This window comes from Mustela lutreola, chromosome 11 (assembly GCF_030435805.1).
Source record: "Mustela lutreola isolate mMusLut2 chromosome 11, mMusLut2.pri, whole genome shotgun sequence".
NCBI lineage: Eukaryota > Metazoa > Chordata > Mammalia > Carnivora > Mustelidae > Mustela > Mustela lutreola.
This window is the reverse complement of record NC_081300.1, coordinates 39,678,709-39,695,581: the sequence shown is the minus strand read 5'-3', so window position 1 is coordinate 39,695,581 and position 16,873 is coordinate 39,678,709. Positions and strand designations below refer to the sequence as shown.

At 41.9% G+C, this 16,873-nt stretch overlaps 1 protein-coding gene across 2 annotated transcripts in view; it reads right to left on the bottom strand.

The window, feature by feature from the left end:
- GAREM1 (GRB2 associated regulator of MAPK1 subtype 1) overlaps positions 1–16,873 on the bottom strand; it is a 205,831-nt gene that overhangs the window by 39,837 nt on the left and 149,121 nt on the right. For both annotated transcript variants that reach the window (XM_059138910.1, XM_059138911.1), the window contains exon 3: positions 3,896–4,026. In XM_059138910.1, coding sequence (XP_058994893.1) covers positions 3,896–4,026 — 131 coding nt within the window. The remainder of the gene's footprint in view (positions 1–3,895; positions 4,027–16,873) is intronic.

The window sequence follows — 16,873 nt, the reverse complement described above, 5'->3', positions numbered from 1 at the left end:
CTGTGTACTACAGGATTTTCAGCAGCATCCTTGTCCTCAACTCACTAGAAACCGGTAGCACTCACTCTTCTATAAGCTGTAGCAATCAAAATTGTAACCTGACATTGTCAAATGTCCCTGGGAGGAAAAAAAAAAAAATCACCCCTGACTGAGAACCACAGACGTATATGAGCTCAACTAGCTCTGTGACTTCAAATACCATCTAGGAGCTGATGAGCCCCAAACATATAAGCCCATCCCTTGCGCCAAGCTCCAAACTTGTACACCCAACTGTCTCCTTGATCTCTTTATTTGGACGTAGTATTTGTACCTGTATATTTATTGTCTGCCACTTCAACGGACACAACCTCCAGGGTTTGCATATTCACTATTTATTCCCAGTGGCCAGACATACAGGAGGTGCTTAAAATGTATTTGCTGGTTAAAGAATTAAACATTTAACATATATTAATTCACTTCATGCAAGTTCATCAATGATGGGCCAATCAGGCAGATAATTTCAAACACATCAAGGCCTCTTAAAGACATTTAACTGCAAAATAAAAGGAATGGCTTATTTTTAATGTTTTAAAATGTAATCTTTTCACCTAACATGGGGCTCGAATTCATGACCCCATCAAGAGTCACACACTCCACCAACTCAGCCAGCCAGGTGCCCCAGGAATGACTTAATTTTAAATAAGTTGGTGAATAATATTAATCCTATCCATTAAATTTTAGATAAAATTCTGCTACAGTCTTGAAAGTAACAATCACTATAGAGTTCCCAATCTTTCAACACCTCTGTTCTATTCCATGCCGTTACTACATTTCATTTCTATTTGTTATTATAAGTATGTATGACTTCATATATATATTTCCTTATTTCAAATAATAATTGTGCCTTTTGACTCCTAAGAAGCCTGTTAGCTGCCAACTCTTAGCTGCAAGTCATTTAGTTTTTTATCCTCTTGGTCTAATTTAAGCTCTATTTAAAACGGAGAGTAGAGGGTGGAGTTTTGCAAGGAGGTTTGAATTCTGCTATCACTTAAAAAATTGCTTTCTGGATAATATCTATATTTATATAATATTTAATACTATTTATAATAGCTATATTTATGAGAATGGGGTACTGTTGTGTTTTTTTAAGTAAGTTCTATGCCCAGTACAGGCCTTCAACTGTCCCATGTTCTACCAACTGAGCCAGCCAGGCACCCCTGCTGTACTGTTTCTTATTCTTTTTCTCCCTCTCCAGGCAAAGCAGTAACCAAGTACACCACTTAGCTCTCCCATTAAGCACTGCACACATGCACATTACGATCAATTCTTATAAACCATGACCAACACTGTGTTTGGTGGGGGGTGGTCAGGTAGTACCCAGACATCTTTGCCATAAACCTCCCTGGTTTTTTATTTACTTGTATTTACTTGTTTTTATTATTATTTTATTATTTACTATTATTTTATTATATTTTATTTATTTTTTATTTACATGTTTTATTTTATTTTTATTTACTTGTATTTACTTTTATTTACTTATTTATATAAATAACCTCCTTGGTTATTTATTTACTTGGGTGTTTATTCACTAGGCACAGATTTTTGTGTATTTCTTTGTGGAAATTTCCTAAGGTTCCTTGATCAATTCTTCTTTGAATATAATCGAACGATGTCTTAAATGATTAATGCCGGATAGATGTGATAGCATCTTAAAACTTTATAAGTAATAGACAAGAAGTAGTAAATATTTATGTATGCATAGCACAGGAACTCAACCCAAGTCCAGACTGCTCTATGGATGCTGTAAAATTTGTAATCCATACATACCCATTTGTCTGTGCCTTTGAACTTTTTTTTGGCTTTTTTAGAAAAATTGTGGTAATATATACATAACATAAAATTTATCATCTTAACCATTTTAAAGTGTACAGGTCAGTAGTGTTAAATACATTCACACTGCTGTGCTGAAATTTTTAAATGGCACCTCTATTACGTATGTTTAAATAAATAAAGTCAATTGTGGCATAAACAATGAATCTTGGAACACACAAAAAAATTAAAGAAAAAAAAGCCCATCAAACCTTATTGATTTCAAGATTATTGTTCCAATCGCTGCTGATGTTCATACAAATTCACACACAAAACAGCTGCTAGAGGCATTTAAAAAAATCTTTCACAAGTACAATATGCCACAAAAGACTTAAATTTTAATACTTGACAAAATCTTAAAAAATCAAAAAATTTTTATGATTACTTTCTCATGATTCACCAGCAAATGCAAGGTTTTCAAAAAAACAGTTTTTAAGAAGTATGGACTTTCCTTTCCAAACAATTTTTTTTTTTTTTCCATTTAGGAAATTTAAAATAGAAGCTTTGGGGCGCCTGGGTGGCTCAGTGGGTTAAGCCGCTGCCTTCGGCTCAGGTCATGATCTCAGGGTCCTGGGATCGAGTCCCGCATCGGGCTCTCTGCTCAGCAGGGAGCCTGCTTCCCTCTCTCTCTGCCTGCCTCTCCATCTACTTGTGATTTCTCTCTGTCAAATAAATAAATAAAATCTTAAAAAAAAATAAATAAAATAGAAGCTTTAAGGAAAGATTTCAATCATATCAAAACAAGAATCAAACAGGATTTGATTAGCTTCTGACCAACGACTCTTGGTACATTTAAAAATGTACATGTTTTCACAAATCCTCAAGGTAAGTTCAAGTTGCCTTGAGGACTCACAGACTAAGTCACTGAAGGGCTTACAAGTTATAAATATTTTTGAGTACCAGCATAATTTAGGTAGTAAAGAATTTGACAGGACACAAAATGGACCCATTTTACTCATAAGACCAAATAAAGTAGATGATAGCCGCTCTATTTTAGAACTGACTGGAAGGACGACTTGGCTTGGCCGATCAAATGGGCAGAAGCACTGCTCCAGTAAGGAAGCCATCTTGGGCATGTTTCCCCCTTTCCTGAGGCGTGTGGGTGGAGTGACTCATCCACAAAGACACTGCTGTATTCTTGGACTAAGATACCCCACAGTCTGTTTTTCACATAGAGCATGATTTCTAACAAACAGGCATCTTGCCCCCAAAATATTGAAATGTTTAGAGAATGTGACTTAGTCGGACTTCCTGCTGAAAGGAGGTTAATGGTTTCGATGGGAACACTTTCGAGACTGATGTAGCATCACTGTGGGTGTTGCTGGAGAAAACAATGGATTCACAGGCAAAAAGGTTGGGCCTCGGTGACACCGCTTCCCCGGTTAGTCCCTCTTCAACAGCGAGTCTAGTCAAAGGAGCTCACGCACTCCGTAGCCAGGGAAAGAACTGTCCCTTTAAGAATGCAAAATGAATACAGCACAGTAAACACTATTTAGCTTTTCTCTGAGGGACAAAGATCAATAAATACCTACGAGGCCACACTCTACACATCAATCTTCCCTGTGTGTACCGACAGAGACAGTCTGCAAAGGATGGAACAAATATGAGTGGACATCGGGGAGTACTCTGGAACCTTCTCTCTTTTTCTTTAAGTGTTTGGTATTCGTCGTGTCATACGCCTTTTGCTTGTTCCCATAAGTGAAGCATCCAGCCTCACAGAAGAGCTGGTCAAACAACCATTACATGTTAGAAAATAAAGTCCAAATTAAAAAAGAAAAGAAAAGAAAAGAAAGAAAGAAAGAAAGATCTTTTGATCTGCCTTGACAGTAGTTCAAGCCAGAGATCATGTTATCATTGTAACCTGTTGGAGAATCAGGTCAGCTAGAGCTCACGCGGTTCTTAAAAAGATCTGTTTTGGCCACTGACATGAATCCATGAGGAGGATGGAACTCTCCTACGAGGCACAGAGGGGAACACACTGTGCCTGTAATGACCTGAAAGTTAAATTATTTCAGTGAGGATAAATATTTGGTTCTTCGAGAACTACCTTCACGTTGAATGTTATTTCCTCCATGACGTACACACGTTCAGGAAACGCTTTAGCCACCTCCTCCACACTGTTGAAATATTGCACTGGCTCCTTTATATCTCGGTCTTGTTCCAGCAGCTTGAATTGCCCTAAAACACACGATAAACGGAAGAGATGTGAGATGTTTACGCTAGACAGCTGTCACCGTGGCGACAGCATCCCCCCTTCCTTTACTCCCACTCTTCTTTGTCAAAGACTCCTGATCATTATCCTTGGGGGAAAAAGTTACCATGGCAGAAGGTTTTCTTCAACGAGAATATGTATCGAAGAATCAGCTTACAGATGGAAAAACAATTACGAACCGTTTCTTTTTCATTTGTTGTTCACACCAAGAGTTTGTTACCCCATGACCAAAATCAAACGGAATGGATGCCTGTCTGTAATTGGGTCTCAAAGCGAAAACCTACTCTGTTACAAATGATGGCTCATTTTGTTTTTCCCAGGAATCACCTTGGCATTTAGCTGTAATTAGCACCCACACAGGTGATCTTCTGAAATGAAGGCCGAGTGGCCTGGGGGAGCTCACTGTTTAAAAAATGAGTATTTAAAACTCTTACAGGTAGGATAAAATAGTACAGTGGACCTTTGGGCTCTCACAGAATTGATATCCTTGGTTTCAACAATATGCGGGCAACGCCGAAAGCTTATGAGCGGCTGTAATGTGGAGTGTTGCTCTGCACAAGCACAAAAACCCTGAGCAGAGCGATGCTGGGCCACGGGGTGAGCCTCCTTCTGATGAGTGAGGCTGGCCACGAGCCAGGTGGCATCTGGAACCACATGTGGCTTCCTTCTTTCCTTTTTATTGTTCTGTGGGAAGTTCATGAGAGAAGAATATACCATCACAGTATCCATAATTTGGGGGATTTGTGAAGACCTTTGAACATATTCCTAAAAATTTCAAGCATCTATGGCTGTTTATATACTTTCAATATTGATGACACTTCTGCTCCGTTCTAGAGGAGTGGTTCACAGCTTAGGATAAAAGACCGTATGTACTCAAGCCAAAGACAGTGTTTCTTGGTAGTCATTTTCTGAAGGCTGCTTACAATCTAACACTTGAGAAACTTGAAAAGGAATTAAAAGCTATAATGAGGCCAATCTCTCAGCATGCGTCTATGGGGCATTGGGCGGACATAAACTTTCATTCATATTCTCAGGACGTTTTTTCACCATCTGTTAGGTGGAGGCATTATCCTAGATGCTGGAGAGAAAAGTCAATAAATAGGCCAGATAAAAATCTCTATCCTTCTGAATCTTACATGGTAGCAGGAGACAATAGTAAATAGGATAAATGACTAGGGTATGTAATAGGTCGGGGGTGAGAAATGTGGTTAATAGGGCTGGGCAAGGGGGACAGAGGGCAGGTATGGCTGAGAAGGTGAGCTGTGACACCACTGGGAGGTGTGTTCTATGAATTCGAATCATAGCCCAAAATCTAGGCAAAGAGCTGCAGGTGGATGGGTGGGTGGCTGCCTGCTTGGCACACTACCAGTATGGCTAGAGTGGGCTGAGTACAAGGGAAGAGGGAAGAGAAATAAAGTCTGAAAAATAACAGGTGTTCAGATTACGTACAGCTTTGAAGACTTGTAGCTCTATCTGAGTGGGATGGAGAGCTGCCGGGGGGATGCACGAGGAAGTGATCTAACCAACGTTAGAGAAGGACCACTCTGGCTGCTGTTTTGAGAACACACTGTGCAGGTACAAGGTGTAGAGGCAGAGAGCAGTGAGGTGGTCCTGCAATCGTCCAGCTGTGAGATGGCAGGGGGCTGGAAAAGGTGAGAATTTGGCCTGAGCAGCTGAAGGAAGCAGGTTTGGAAGGGTGGGGGTAGAATCTGGAGTTCAGTCTGAGACATCTGCTAGGCAGGCAAACAGAGATATCCCCAAAGCTCGTAGAGGAACCTAAACGTGTGGAGCTCAGAGAGAAGTCTGGCTGAGAGAGCCTAGGAGTCATCAGTACCTAGATGATCTTCAAAGCCACGGCACCTGGTGATGATGGGCATGGGCTTAAGTGCAGCCAGAGAAGAGGTCTAAGGCTTGGGTCCCAGGAGACTAAGAAGGACTGGCCAGGGGAGTGAGAGGCAAATCCAGAAGGGGTGCATTCTAGAAGCCAGCTGAGCACTTCAAGGAGCGAGAGAGATGAGGCCTGACAACTGTCAGGTTTAGCAACTTCACTTAAGCAGTGGAATGGTTGAGGTCAAGCCTGCCTGAGCTGGATTTAACAGAGGCTGAGAAGGGAGAAGTGGGAGTAACAGAAATGGACAGCAGGGGACGTTTGGGGCATTTGCCTGTGAAGGGGACAAGAGACATGGTGTGGTAGCTGAAGGGAGCACGTGGGATTGGATCTTTAATGTGGTGGATGCTTATGGGAATGGCCAAGGGAGGGACAAGACCATGAGGATGGAATTTTCCGGAGCATGTTCCGGGATAGGCAGAGGGGACATGGGAGTGGAAGGGTTGGCCCTCAGCAGGAGGTCACCTGTGAGAGCTCAGTGGGAGCGGTGGAAGCTCCCTAGAAGAAAGGCATCTGTTGAGAATAAGATGGAGCGATGAGCTATGGGAGGGCTGAGAAAAGAGAAGACCACAGAAAAGTCCACTGAGAGTGAAGGACACATCATGACTGCCGGACAGCCGTAAGTTCTCACCTGAGGTTTACAGTCATGAATTAGAAGCGAAACCCAACAGTAGAGTTGTGTTTTCCTCCGGCCAATGGGCAACGCAGAGGGGCTGGCACAGAGCGGACAGAGATTTGGGTCCAGCCAGGACTGTAAAACTGCCAAGTGAGGACGAGACGTGAAGGAAGGGCAGAGGAGCCCGGATGTATGCAAGAGAGAACAGAATCACTGTCTGTGGCACCTGCGCTGGACACAACCTCTTGGGAGGGAGGAATGAGGGTGGAAAGTAATGGAGTCAATGGATAGTGGGTTCTGATGGGGCAGGATTTCTGGAGGGAGGGAGCTCAAGAGCCAGGCAGAGGAATGGTCAGAGGAGCAGGCGTGCACTTTGAGACAATGGAAGCATGTCGTGGTCGGTGATGACACAGTCTAGGGGGCAACCATGGGAGGTAAAGGTTGAGGTGATGAGAAGCTGAAGGATCTAAGAGGCCAGGGGTTTTATTTTTATTTTTTATTTTTTTTTAATATTTTATTTACTTGACACACAGAGAGAAATCACAAGTAGGCAGAGAGGCAGGCAGAGAGAGGGGAGAAAGCAGGCTCCCCGCTGAGCAGAGAGCCTGACGTGGGGCTTGATCCCAGGACCCTGGGATCATGACCTGAGCTGAAGGCAGAGGCTTTAACCCACTGAGCCACCCAGGTGCCCCAAGGCCAGGGGTTTTAAAAGGATCATATACATATGCACTGAACTCCCCAAGAATGAGGGGAGAAGGAATGGTGAAGAGAGAGGCAGTGAGCCAGGAGTGAGGATTATGGAGCAACGACGGAGGGACCCTACACGTGGTAGATGACAGGAGCAACAACGGGATAGCGGGTGAGAGTCTGAGGACAGGAGGAGAAAGCTGAGAGTTTCTAGGGAGGGGAAAAGTGGAATGGTCACGGGAGCAATGAAGAACCCAGCTCCTCAACTTTGGGGCAAAAAATGGAGCTGCCACCAGAGAGGGCTTCAGGGAAGTGGTGTTTTCAGGGCATACCCAGGTCAGGGTTCAACAAGATGAAAGTAATGTCAGAGAACACCTTAAGGACATAGGGATTTTGCTGGTGATGGACTCCAAAGGGAGATTTTCAGGAGTTACGGGGCGGGCGATGAGGACAATGTAGTGAACATACCTAGATACGACAGGTCATATACCTTTAGAGATAGGGAGGAGTACGAATAAAACATTCGAAAATATTGTATAAAATGTTAGATTATACCCTGTTCACAAAAAACAACAACAGAATTCTTAAAAATTTTAAGAAATTATAGCAATTATCCGTACCACTTTAACAGATTCTGCCATGAGAACAAATCAAACTTTCATATGTCTCTATTCTACTCAGTCCTTGTACAAATTCGTAATAATTATGGCAAATCTCCAGTTTCATCTCCATTCCTCTCTACATTTTCCGACATCCCCCCAACATGACTACACTTACTTAGAATGCTTGCATCCCATTTCATAAGGGATTTAACTATTTTTCTGTTCTTACACAATGAGTCTGAGTTAGGGTAAGACTGACGTAAGTGCCAACTTGGCCACTGACACATGGTTAATCCGTCTGAGCTTTGTTTCCTCACCCACAACATGGGGACACTTCAAAGGGCTTCCATGAGGATCAACAGCGAGGATTTTCAGTATTTAGCACAACTAACCATCTAGCAACCCTCAGCTTCCTTTCCTGTTCTCAAGATGCACACGATTTTCTTTCCTCTTTTTTGGCTTGCTTTTGTGAGATAAAGTTTCTAGTGCTGGATTACTAAAGCCAAGGGCGCCACACAATTCTTTGTGTTGAACATGCCAGGCAATCCCGCTTTCCAAAATACCTAAACCAATTTGTATTTCTACCATGTGCATCTTAGTTGGGCCACAGTCTTGCCAGAAGCGAGTATTCCATTTTTTTTCTTAAAGATTTATTTATTTATTTGAGAGAGAGAGAGAGAACACACACAAGTGAGTGTGGGGAGGCGCAAAGGGAGAGGGAGAGAGAGACTCTGGAGTCTCCTCTCTGAGCTAGGTGCCTGATGCAGGGCCTGACTTCATGCCCTGAGGTGAAAGCAAGAGTCAGATGCTTAATGACTGTGCCACCCAGGTGCCCCCTGCAGTGAGTACGCTTTAAGTTAGATAATTCACTGGGTACTAAAAAAGCATCTCTTGCCTGTAATCTGCATTTCTTTGAAGATCAGCAACGTTAAACAGTTGGATTTTTCTCCTGCAAATGGCTGTATAAATATATAATAAATACATCTGATGTCATCTAAATTTCTTTTAACCTCCAGAGACATATGTCTAGGAGTCTATTGGATATTTATACTTGCGAGTCTCATCAGCCCCAAATTCAACATGTCTCAATGCAGAAAAGCATAATACCTCACATACAATAGGCCCTTAATAAATGTCCACCGAACAAAAGACAGAAAATTGCTCTGGTCCCAGGACTCGCAAACAATGAACCAACACATAAGTAACTGCAGGTTTTCAAAATTATAAATAAAAGTGAGTTGCCTGACTATATACAAGGTTTGCCTGTTTCTGAGTATTAGCTGAATGTTTTCATTCATCAGAGGAAGAAAGGAATGGTGTGCTATGGTTTACTTAAAAATCATTATCTGAATTGTGCACAGAGCCTCAAGTAACACTTTTTAGGGACCAGAAGAATAGATGAGATTAAATAAGCAGTTGAAGTTATCTTCCAGGATGAAGCAGACAGTATTTGAACACTGGAATGTGATCCTCAGGAACACAAAAGTAGTTTTCCGTGAGAATTCAAACTTAGAGGTCCACTTGGTTAGAATGTCCAGAACCACCTGACAGAGACACCAATTTTTGCCCAACATTTCCAGTTTCTGTACTAATCTGTACTTTCTGTTAGAAGACTCAAAAAAGAAATTGCTGGTTTGGAACCCGAACATAATCAAACATCATTAAACCAGGTATAATTTATGAAAACCTACCAATGATATCATCTGTCCAGAGGTATGAAATATGTTGCTTTAAATTTGTGATCAGTGGGACGCCTGGGTGGCTCAGTTGGTTAAGCAGCTGCCTTCGGCTCAGGTCATGATCCCAGGGTCCTGGGATCGAGTCCCGCATCAGGATCCTTGCTTGGCAGGGAGCCTGCTTCTCCCTCTGCCTCTGCCTGCCTCTCTGTCGCCTGTGCTCACTTGCTCTCTCTCCCTCTGTCTCTGACAAATAAATAAATAAAATCTTTAAAAAAAAAAAAATTTGTGATCAGTATTTTAGAAAAATTTTCTAATTTTTCTAAATAAGGGGGAAATAGGACAGGGGGAATCTGCATGTATGTCCAATAGTCATTACGTGGTGTGCAGATGTTCGATCTCTGAGCTGAGATCACTTGAGAGCGCACAAGCCTGTACTCAATTCCACCCCATCCCGTCAGAAATGCATTCATAGAGCAACCGTGTGCCACTGCAGTCACTTTCCCTGTATCACATAAGACATGACCCTTTAGAATCAGTGCTGCTTCACCAACATACAGCATGAGCCATATATGCAATCATATATTTTCTAGCAGCTACAAAAAAAGGTAAGTAAGAGGTGAAATTAATTTCAATGTTTTACTTAAACCAATACATCTAAATAAGAGAACTGTTAATGAGATATTTTACCTTCTGTTTTTACATTAAGTCTTTATTATTATTATTATTATTACTTCTTGCATTAAGTCTTGAAAATCCTGTGTCTGTGTTACACCGTGGCACAGCTCCCCTCACACCAGCCGTGTTACAAGAACTCAGCAGCCCCATGCGGCCAGTTGTTGCCGTGTTAGACAGTGTGGGTCCAGAACATCTCTGCATTCCCTTAAAACTGTGATCACAGATACTGTTCAAGTCCCCTCTCGGGTGACAGAGTCCTTTCGGGGAAAAAAGGTATCTCCTGACAAAACACGATGCTTCCTCTCATGAAATAAGAGCTTTAGGACTCTCATCCTTTGTTTTCCTCGCCCTGTTTGACACGATTGCTGATAATCTGATTTGTATAATAGAGCCTGGGACTCCTGATGTAACTGTCCCTTTAACACCATTTTTCTCCTCTGCCAATTTGGGGACTTGACCTTTAAGCAATTCTTTAGTTCTTTTTCTATTGTGTTTGTGACCTTAACCTAGCAGTAGCCTCAAATATATTTTGGATTATGGACCAAATGAATAATCATCCTTGGTATGGTTGTCGTGTCAGTGTTCAGCTGAATAATTTTTTAAAAAAGATTTTATTTATTTACATCAGATAGAGAGAGAGAGCAGAAAGAGGGGAAGAGGGAGAGACTCTCAAGCAGACTCCTACTGAGTGCAGAGCCCGACTCGGGGCTCAATCTCACGACCCTGAGCCAAAACCAAGAGTTGGATGATCAAGGGACTGAGCTGCCCAAGGCATCCCTCAGCTGAATAAATTCTAAATTTCTAGTCTCATCGGTGTTTGCCACCTATGCTGAACAGGGAGACCTTAGGAGCACTTATAAGAAAATATTCTGAGACCGATTAACACACACAGATGCAAGAAAAAGAAAAAGAAAGGAACAACTATGACCAAATGTTTTAACATTTGAACATACTGTACCTCAGAAAAATAGATTCCTTTCATTCATTGTTTTAATTGTTCATTGGACAGCCAACAGTCAGCTAACATACCTTTCCTCTTTTCCCTACAATTCCTCTGGACTACCCTGGAAGATTTTGGTTTATATGTTTCTTTGTGTACATGTATTATTACTTTAGACACTGTCCTAGCCATATGTTTAATGATATTTTACATTCCTTATATCCCACAAATGCCTTCAAAATCTAAATATATCAAAGTTTTTTTTTCCAAGATTTTAGTTTTAAGTCATCTCTACCCCCAATGTAGGGCTCAAACTTATAACCCCAAGATCAAGAGTCACATGTTCCACCACTTGAGCAAGCCAGGCGCCCCCTAAATACACCAACTATCTTAATGTAACTATCTTAATGTTCTCAACAATGAGTCATGGCATATATGTGACTTTCTACAGCATTGGGTTGGCAACCTTGTTCTGTAAATATTTTAGGTTTCATGCGCTAAATGGTTTCAGTTGCAACTACCCCTCTGGTGACCTCTCCTGAAACTGGCCACAGACAATCTGGAATCAAAACTGGACAGCTGTGTCCCAACCAAACTTCACGTACAAAAACAGACAGCAGGTCAGATCTGGACCTCGGGCCCCACACTTTGCTGACCTCTGTCCCACTGGAAGGACTGCAAAGTATGGAGGGTAGTGGCACGAGGACAGGACATCAGACTGACAATGACCAGTCCCTTATATCCCAATGGGTGTTAATAAAATAAAGATTTTATTTATTTATTTTATAAAATAAAATAAAATAAAGATTTCATTTATTTATGTGACAGAGACAGCAGAGAGGGAATATAAGCAGGGGGAATGGGAGAGGGGGAAGCAGGCTTCCTGCTGAGCAGGGAGCCCGATATGGGGCTTAATCCTAGGACCCTGGGATCATGACCTGAGCTGAAGGCAGACTCTTAATGACCGAGCCACCCAGGTGCCCCTATCCCAACACTCTTAAACAGTTACACTGACGTCTCTTGGAAGATGCCTTGCAAGGTACCATCCTAAGCTGACCCATGTTATATTAGGATGGCAGTTTTTCCTTTCAATAGGAGCCTATAATGAAAAAGTGTAAGCTGCAGAAGTAGATTGTACTGGAATAGTCCAAACGACCACCAAACATGCGTGGCTGCATTCTCTCACTGTATTAAGACCAGTTTTCTACGAATTTTTACTTAGCTTCTTTTCTTTTACAAAAGAAATATGACGCTCGCAGATGAGTCAACTTTAAGTACTCTGGGAAAGATGCTGAGCTCTTGTGTTATTATACTCCCTGGAACTGCTATGGCCCGTCAGAGGCCAAGCCTGGAGACAATCTAAAGGGTTGAAGAGCCAGTTCCCTGCCAAAATGTGAAATTGATTTACAGAGCACATATTCCCACAACCCCCCCCCCATGAAGGAACTAATTTTTTAACGGATCGTTTCATGAATAACAGAGTCTTTGTGCCACCAAATAAAAACATTTGGAGATCATCGAACATCTGTTCTGAGATGTTACTGTCAAAGCCTGGTCTTAGAGAGGGAGGAAACTGCATTGTTTTTCAACAGCTTTGATGATTTCAGGAAATGTCTCCATTTTGAGAACTGTTCTGTCTCCAGAACCAAGAAACTCACAGGAACTAACTCAACACCAATGACATGCCCATCAATTACAGCTTACCTGAATTTACAGTAATATTTAAAAAGCAAAGATCGGTACTAGCCACCATTTTCGCGATCCATTTCTAAAACTATACTGCATAGTTATATGTTGACAAGAAGTAACTGTCATCCAGAAAATATTCATTTCTATGGTGTGTTCTTCAAGATAATCAGTGATTGGCCTCAGAAGGGATGAGATGTGAGGCACAGCTAAGAGGCCCCTCCCAGAGGCACCTACGTTTCAGGCACCTGTAGGATGCTATGAGGCTACACACCTTCTCCTTTACTTGGAGGAACAAGGTCCGCTATAGGAAATGAAAATGGAAACACAGTAATTAAGAAGAGAGAAATAATGCTGAGATGTGTAGAAATAACAAAGAAAGTCAGAGGTGGCCGTATTCAGGTCTGTCATGTTTGTTACTAGCTGGGACGTTAGGGCCAATGAGCAGTGGGAAATAAGTTCCATGACCCTGCTGAAGATGGGGCTCCCTGTGAGTCGTGCTTCCTGGGTCCCCCTTATTGCTAACGAGCACGGCCTGCGATAAGTCTTCTTCTATATCTCAAGTGTTACTATTCACTGCCCCTTCAGTGCCGTGGTCAACTTTATGTGTGTAAATAAAATGAAATGGAATGAGAGCTGAGGCCTCTCTAATACCCATCTGTGGGCCCATAACTCAAGAGAACAACAACACGCTACTGGCATTTCCCTCTTTCTGGGAACAGAAAAACACTGCATAAATTGGGGCAAAATGATAAAAGAGAAAACAAAACAAAAGCAACAAAAATGGCACCAGAACACCAAAGCAACCTTAGAATAGCTAAAAATGAGCAGAAATGGTTAAGAGAAAGGAAACCTGGAATGTTGAAATGCCAGGACCATGTCTGTTATTTGGTGTGGCACCCCAGCACTGCCCCACACGAGGCATATAGTAGGTGCTTACTAAATAGTGAATGAATGAAGGCATACATTCTTCTTCTACCCCTTTCAGAACTAGGCCACCAACATTACCTTAAAAGCTTTCAGATCCACTGTGCAAATGAAATATATTCTAAATGGTTCAAATAACAGGGCTTTAAAACCAGTGGGCTATTTCCAAATATAAAGAAACGAGCACTTCTTTTTTTATGATAAAAAAAATAAATAAACCAGTTGCCATTTTTCAGTTAGCAAATAAACCTGGACAGGAATCTGCACTTATGGTCAACCTTAACAGTACATCTACTCTTGAATTTCTGGCTATACCTATGCATGCAGGCTGGGCTGGAGGATCCAGAGGGCTGAAATGTAGAAGTAGAATCGCCAGGTAAAAGATAAATACTTCTGGGGCGCCTGGGTGGCTCAGTGGGTTAAAGCCTCTGCCTTCGCTCAGGTCATGATCCCAGGGTCCCGGGATCGAGCCCCACATCGGGCTCTCTGCTTAGTGGGAAGCCTGCTTCCCTCCTCTCTCTGCCTGCCTCTCTGCCGAATAAATAAATAAATTCTTTAAAAAAAAAAAAAAAGATAAACACTTTTTTTTTTAAAGATTTTATTTATTTATTCAACAGGGAGAGATCACAAGTAGGCAGACAGTTAGGCAGAGAGAGAGAGGAAAGCAGGCTCCCTGCTGAGCAGAGAGCCTGATGCGGAACTCGATCCCAAGACCCTGAGATCATGACCTGAGCCGAAGGCAGCGGCTTAACCCACTGAGCTACCCAGGTGTCCTAAACACTTCTTTTTATTATGAACCGCACCAACCAATATCATGCCCTTTAAAAACTTTATGCGAATGATCACTTCCACCAACAACGTAGGAAAACTCATTTACCTAAACCCTTCACCAAAACTGCTGGTGTTCACAAACAACTTCGCTTCCCCTTTCTGGAGTAAGGGGAAGAGTTTTAAAGATTACTTAATATAAACAATTGCCAAAAAATTCACAGAGTGCCAGAGGGTAGAGGGTGGAAAGGGAGTCTCCTCCCCAATATTATCCTCAGATCTCTTCTTAGAGGCAGGGCTATTGTTCTCTAGTCCATCCATCCATCCAGAGGAAGTATCTGATTCAATCTCCACATGCACAGTGCCATTCATTGCAAAACCACCCGTAGCATTCAGTCCAGTTATTTCATTATTCCATACAAAATCTGTCTCATTCTAAAAACTGGGCCCTGTACAAACACCATTACTAATTTAACCAGTCCCCTATTGATAGGTATTCAGACTGATTTTTATCTTTTGCAGCCAGGGATGCTGAAGTTCATATCCTCGTACTATAAAGGCACTGCATGCTTAATGAGAGTATACTGGTGGGAAAATGCTTAAATAGGGAATCGCTGGGCCAAAGGGTAAGTGCATTTTTATCTTTGACAGATACTGTGGAACTAACCTTCACAGGGATTGTGCTAACTTATATTTCCACCAACAATGCGGTTCCTCCTCCCTTTCCTAGACTCGACGGCCAAATTTTTTTATCATTGCCAACATGATGCATAAAAAATAGTATTTTATTGGAATTTTAATTGCATTTTTCTTATAAAGGTGGATCTCATTTTTATGATAAGTAATTTATATTTCATATTTTGTAAACTTTTCTGTTTTTCTCTTATTACCAATTTTTGAAATTTCCCTTAATCTTGAGCATCATTAAAAAAAAAAAAAAACCCATAAACTCAAACTACTACAACACAGTATATCCTATTCCAAAATCCAATTCCTACATTGTTCCTAGTTAGTTCCTAAAATTATGATGATTTAGGGAGGTGGCTGTAGAAATGAACTGGGGGAGAAGGAAAGAACAAATATCAACCCAACAGGTTCAACATGTAAATACAGAAAATAGGAATTAAAGCCAAAGAACAGAAAGAAATCATTAGCCAAAATACGGTGAGTTTTTCCATAAATTATCTGTGGGTATTTTTATTTATTTTTCCTCCTAAGATTATACAACACAAAGTAGTCAGACCATTAGTTCAACTCTGAAACTCCATCCCTGAACTTAAGTAGATCTGGATTCAAAATGGCATCATTCTACTTCATACCATGCAAATGGTTTCCCTGTTTTTTTGAAAATGGGAAAACTGCATTTTTCATTGTATCTAATTGGCCAGTTGCTTCTTCAGAATTATCAGAAATTTTCTGGGGCACTATTATTGTAAATATGATGGAACCCCTAAATGTCTTAGGTTTGAATGTGGCTGCTGACGAGTTAATGTGGAAATCTTGGGGTCATCTTCATCTTTCTTCTCCTATACTCATTCTCCCCTAACTCACCCTTTGGACCCCTGCAATCACTCTGCCCTCCGCCCTCCCTGCCACTCTCCTGGCTTCGATCCTCATCACTTCCTACTGGTATCACAGGTTTAGGTGTCAAGCCCATTCTCATTTCCACCCGTCCAGGACCACTTTGCTCATCTTAAAACACAAACTGAATGGATTTCATCTGACTCAAGTGTTCAGTGCTAATAAGTAAGCGTATAACAGCCCTTCAATTTCTAGCCCCAATCACGCTCTTCTGCCTTCGTTTTTTTTTTTTTTAAAGATTTTATTTATTTATTTGACAGAGAGAAATCACAAGTAGATAGAGAAGCAGGCAGAGAGAGAGAGGGGGAAGCAGGCTCCCTGCTGAGCAGAGAGCCTGATGCGGGACTCAATCCCAGGACCCTGAGATCATGACCTGAGCCGAAGGCAGCAGCTTAACCCGCTGAGCCACCCAGGCGCCCCTCTGCCTTCGTTTTTAAGTCTCTCCATAAACTCACTCCACTTGGTTTCTGCAAGGGTTTCCCCCACCACCTGTGCAATCAATACTGATTCTCTCCCTCTCTGCCTTCGTTCAAGCTTCCTTCTCGGTCTCTGCAAAAGTATGGGTCCTGGGGCACCTGGGTGGCTCAGTGGGTTAAGCCTCTGCCTTCGGCTCAGGTCATGATCCCAGGGTCCTGGGATCGAGCCCCGCATCGGGCTTTCTGCTCTGCAGGTAGCCTGCTTCCTCCTCTCTCTCTGCCTGCCTCTCTGCCTACTTGTGATCTCTGTCAGATAAATAAAGAAAAAATCTTAAAAAAAAAAAAAAA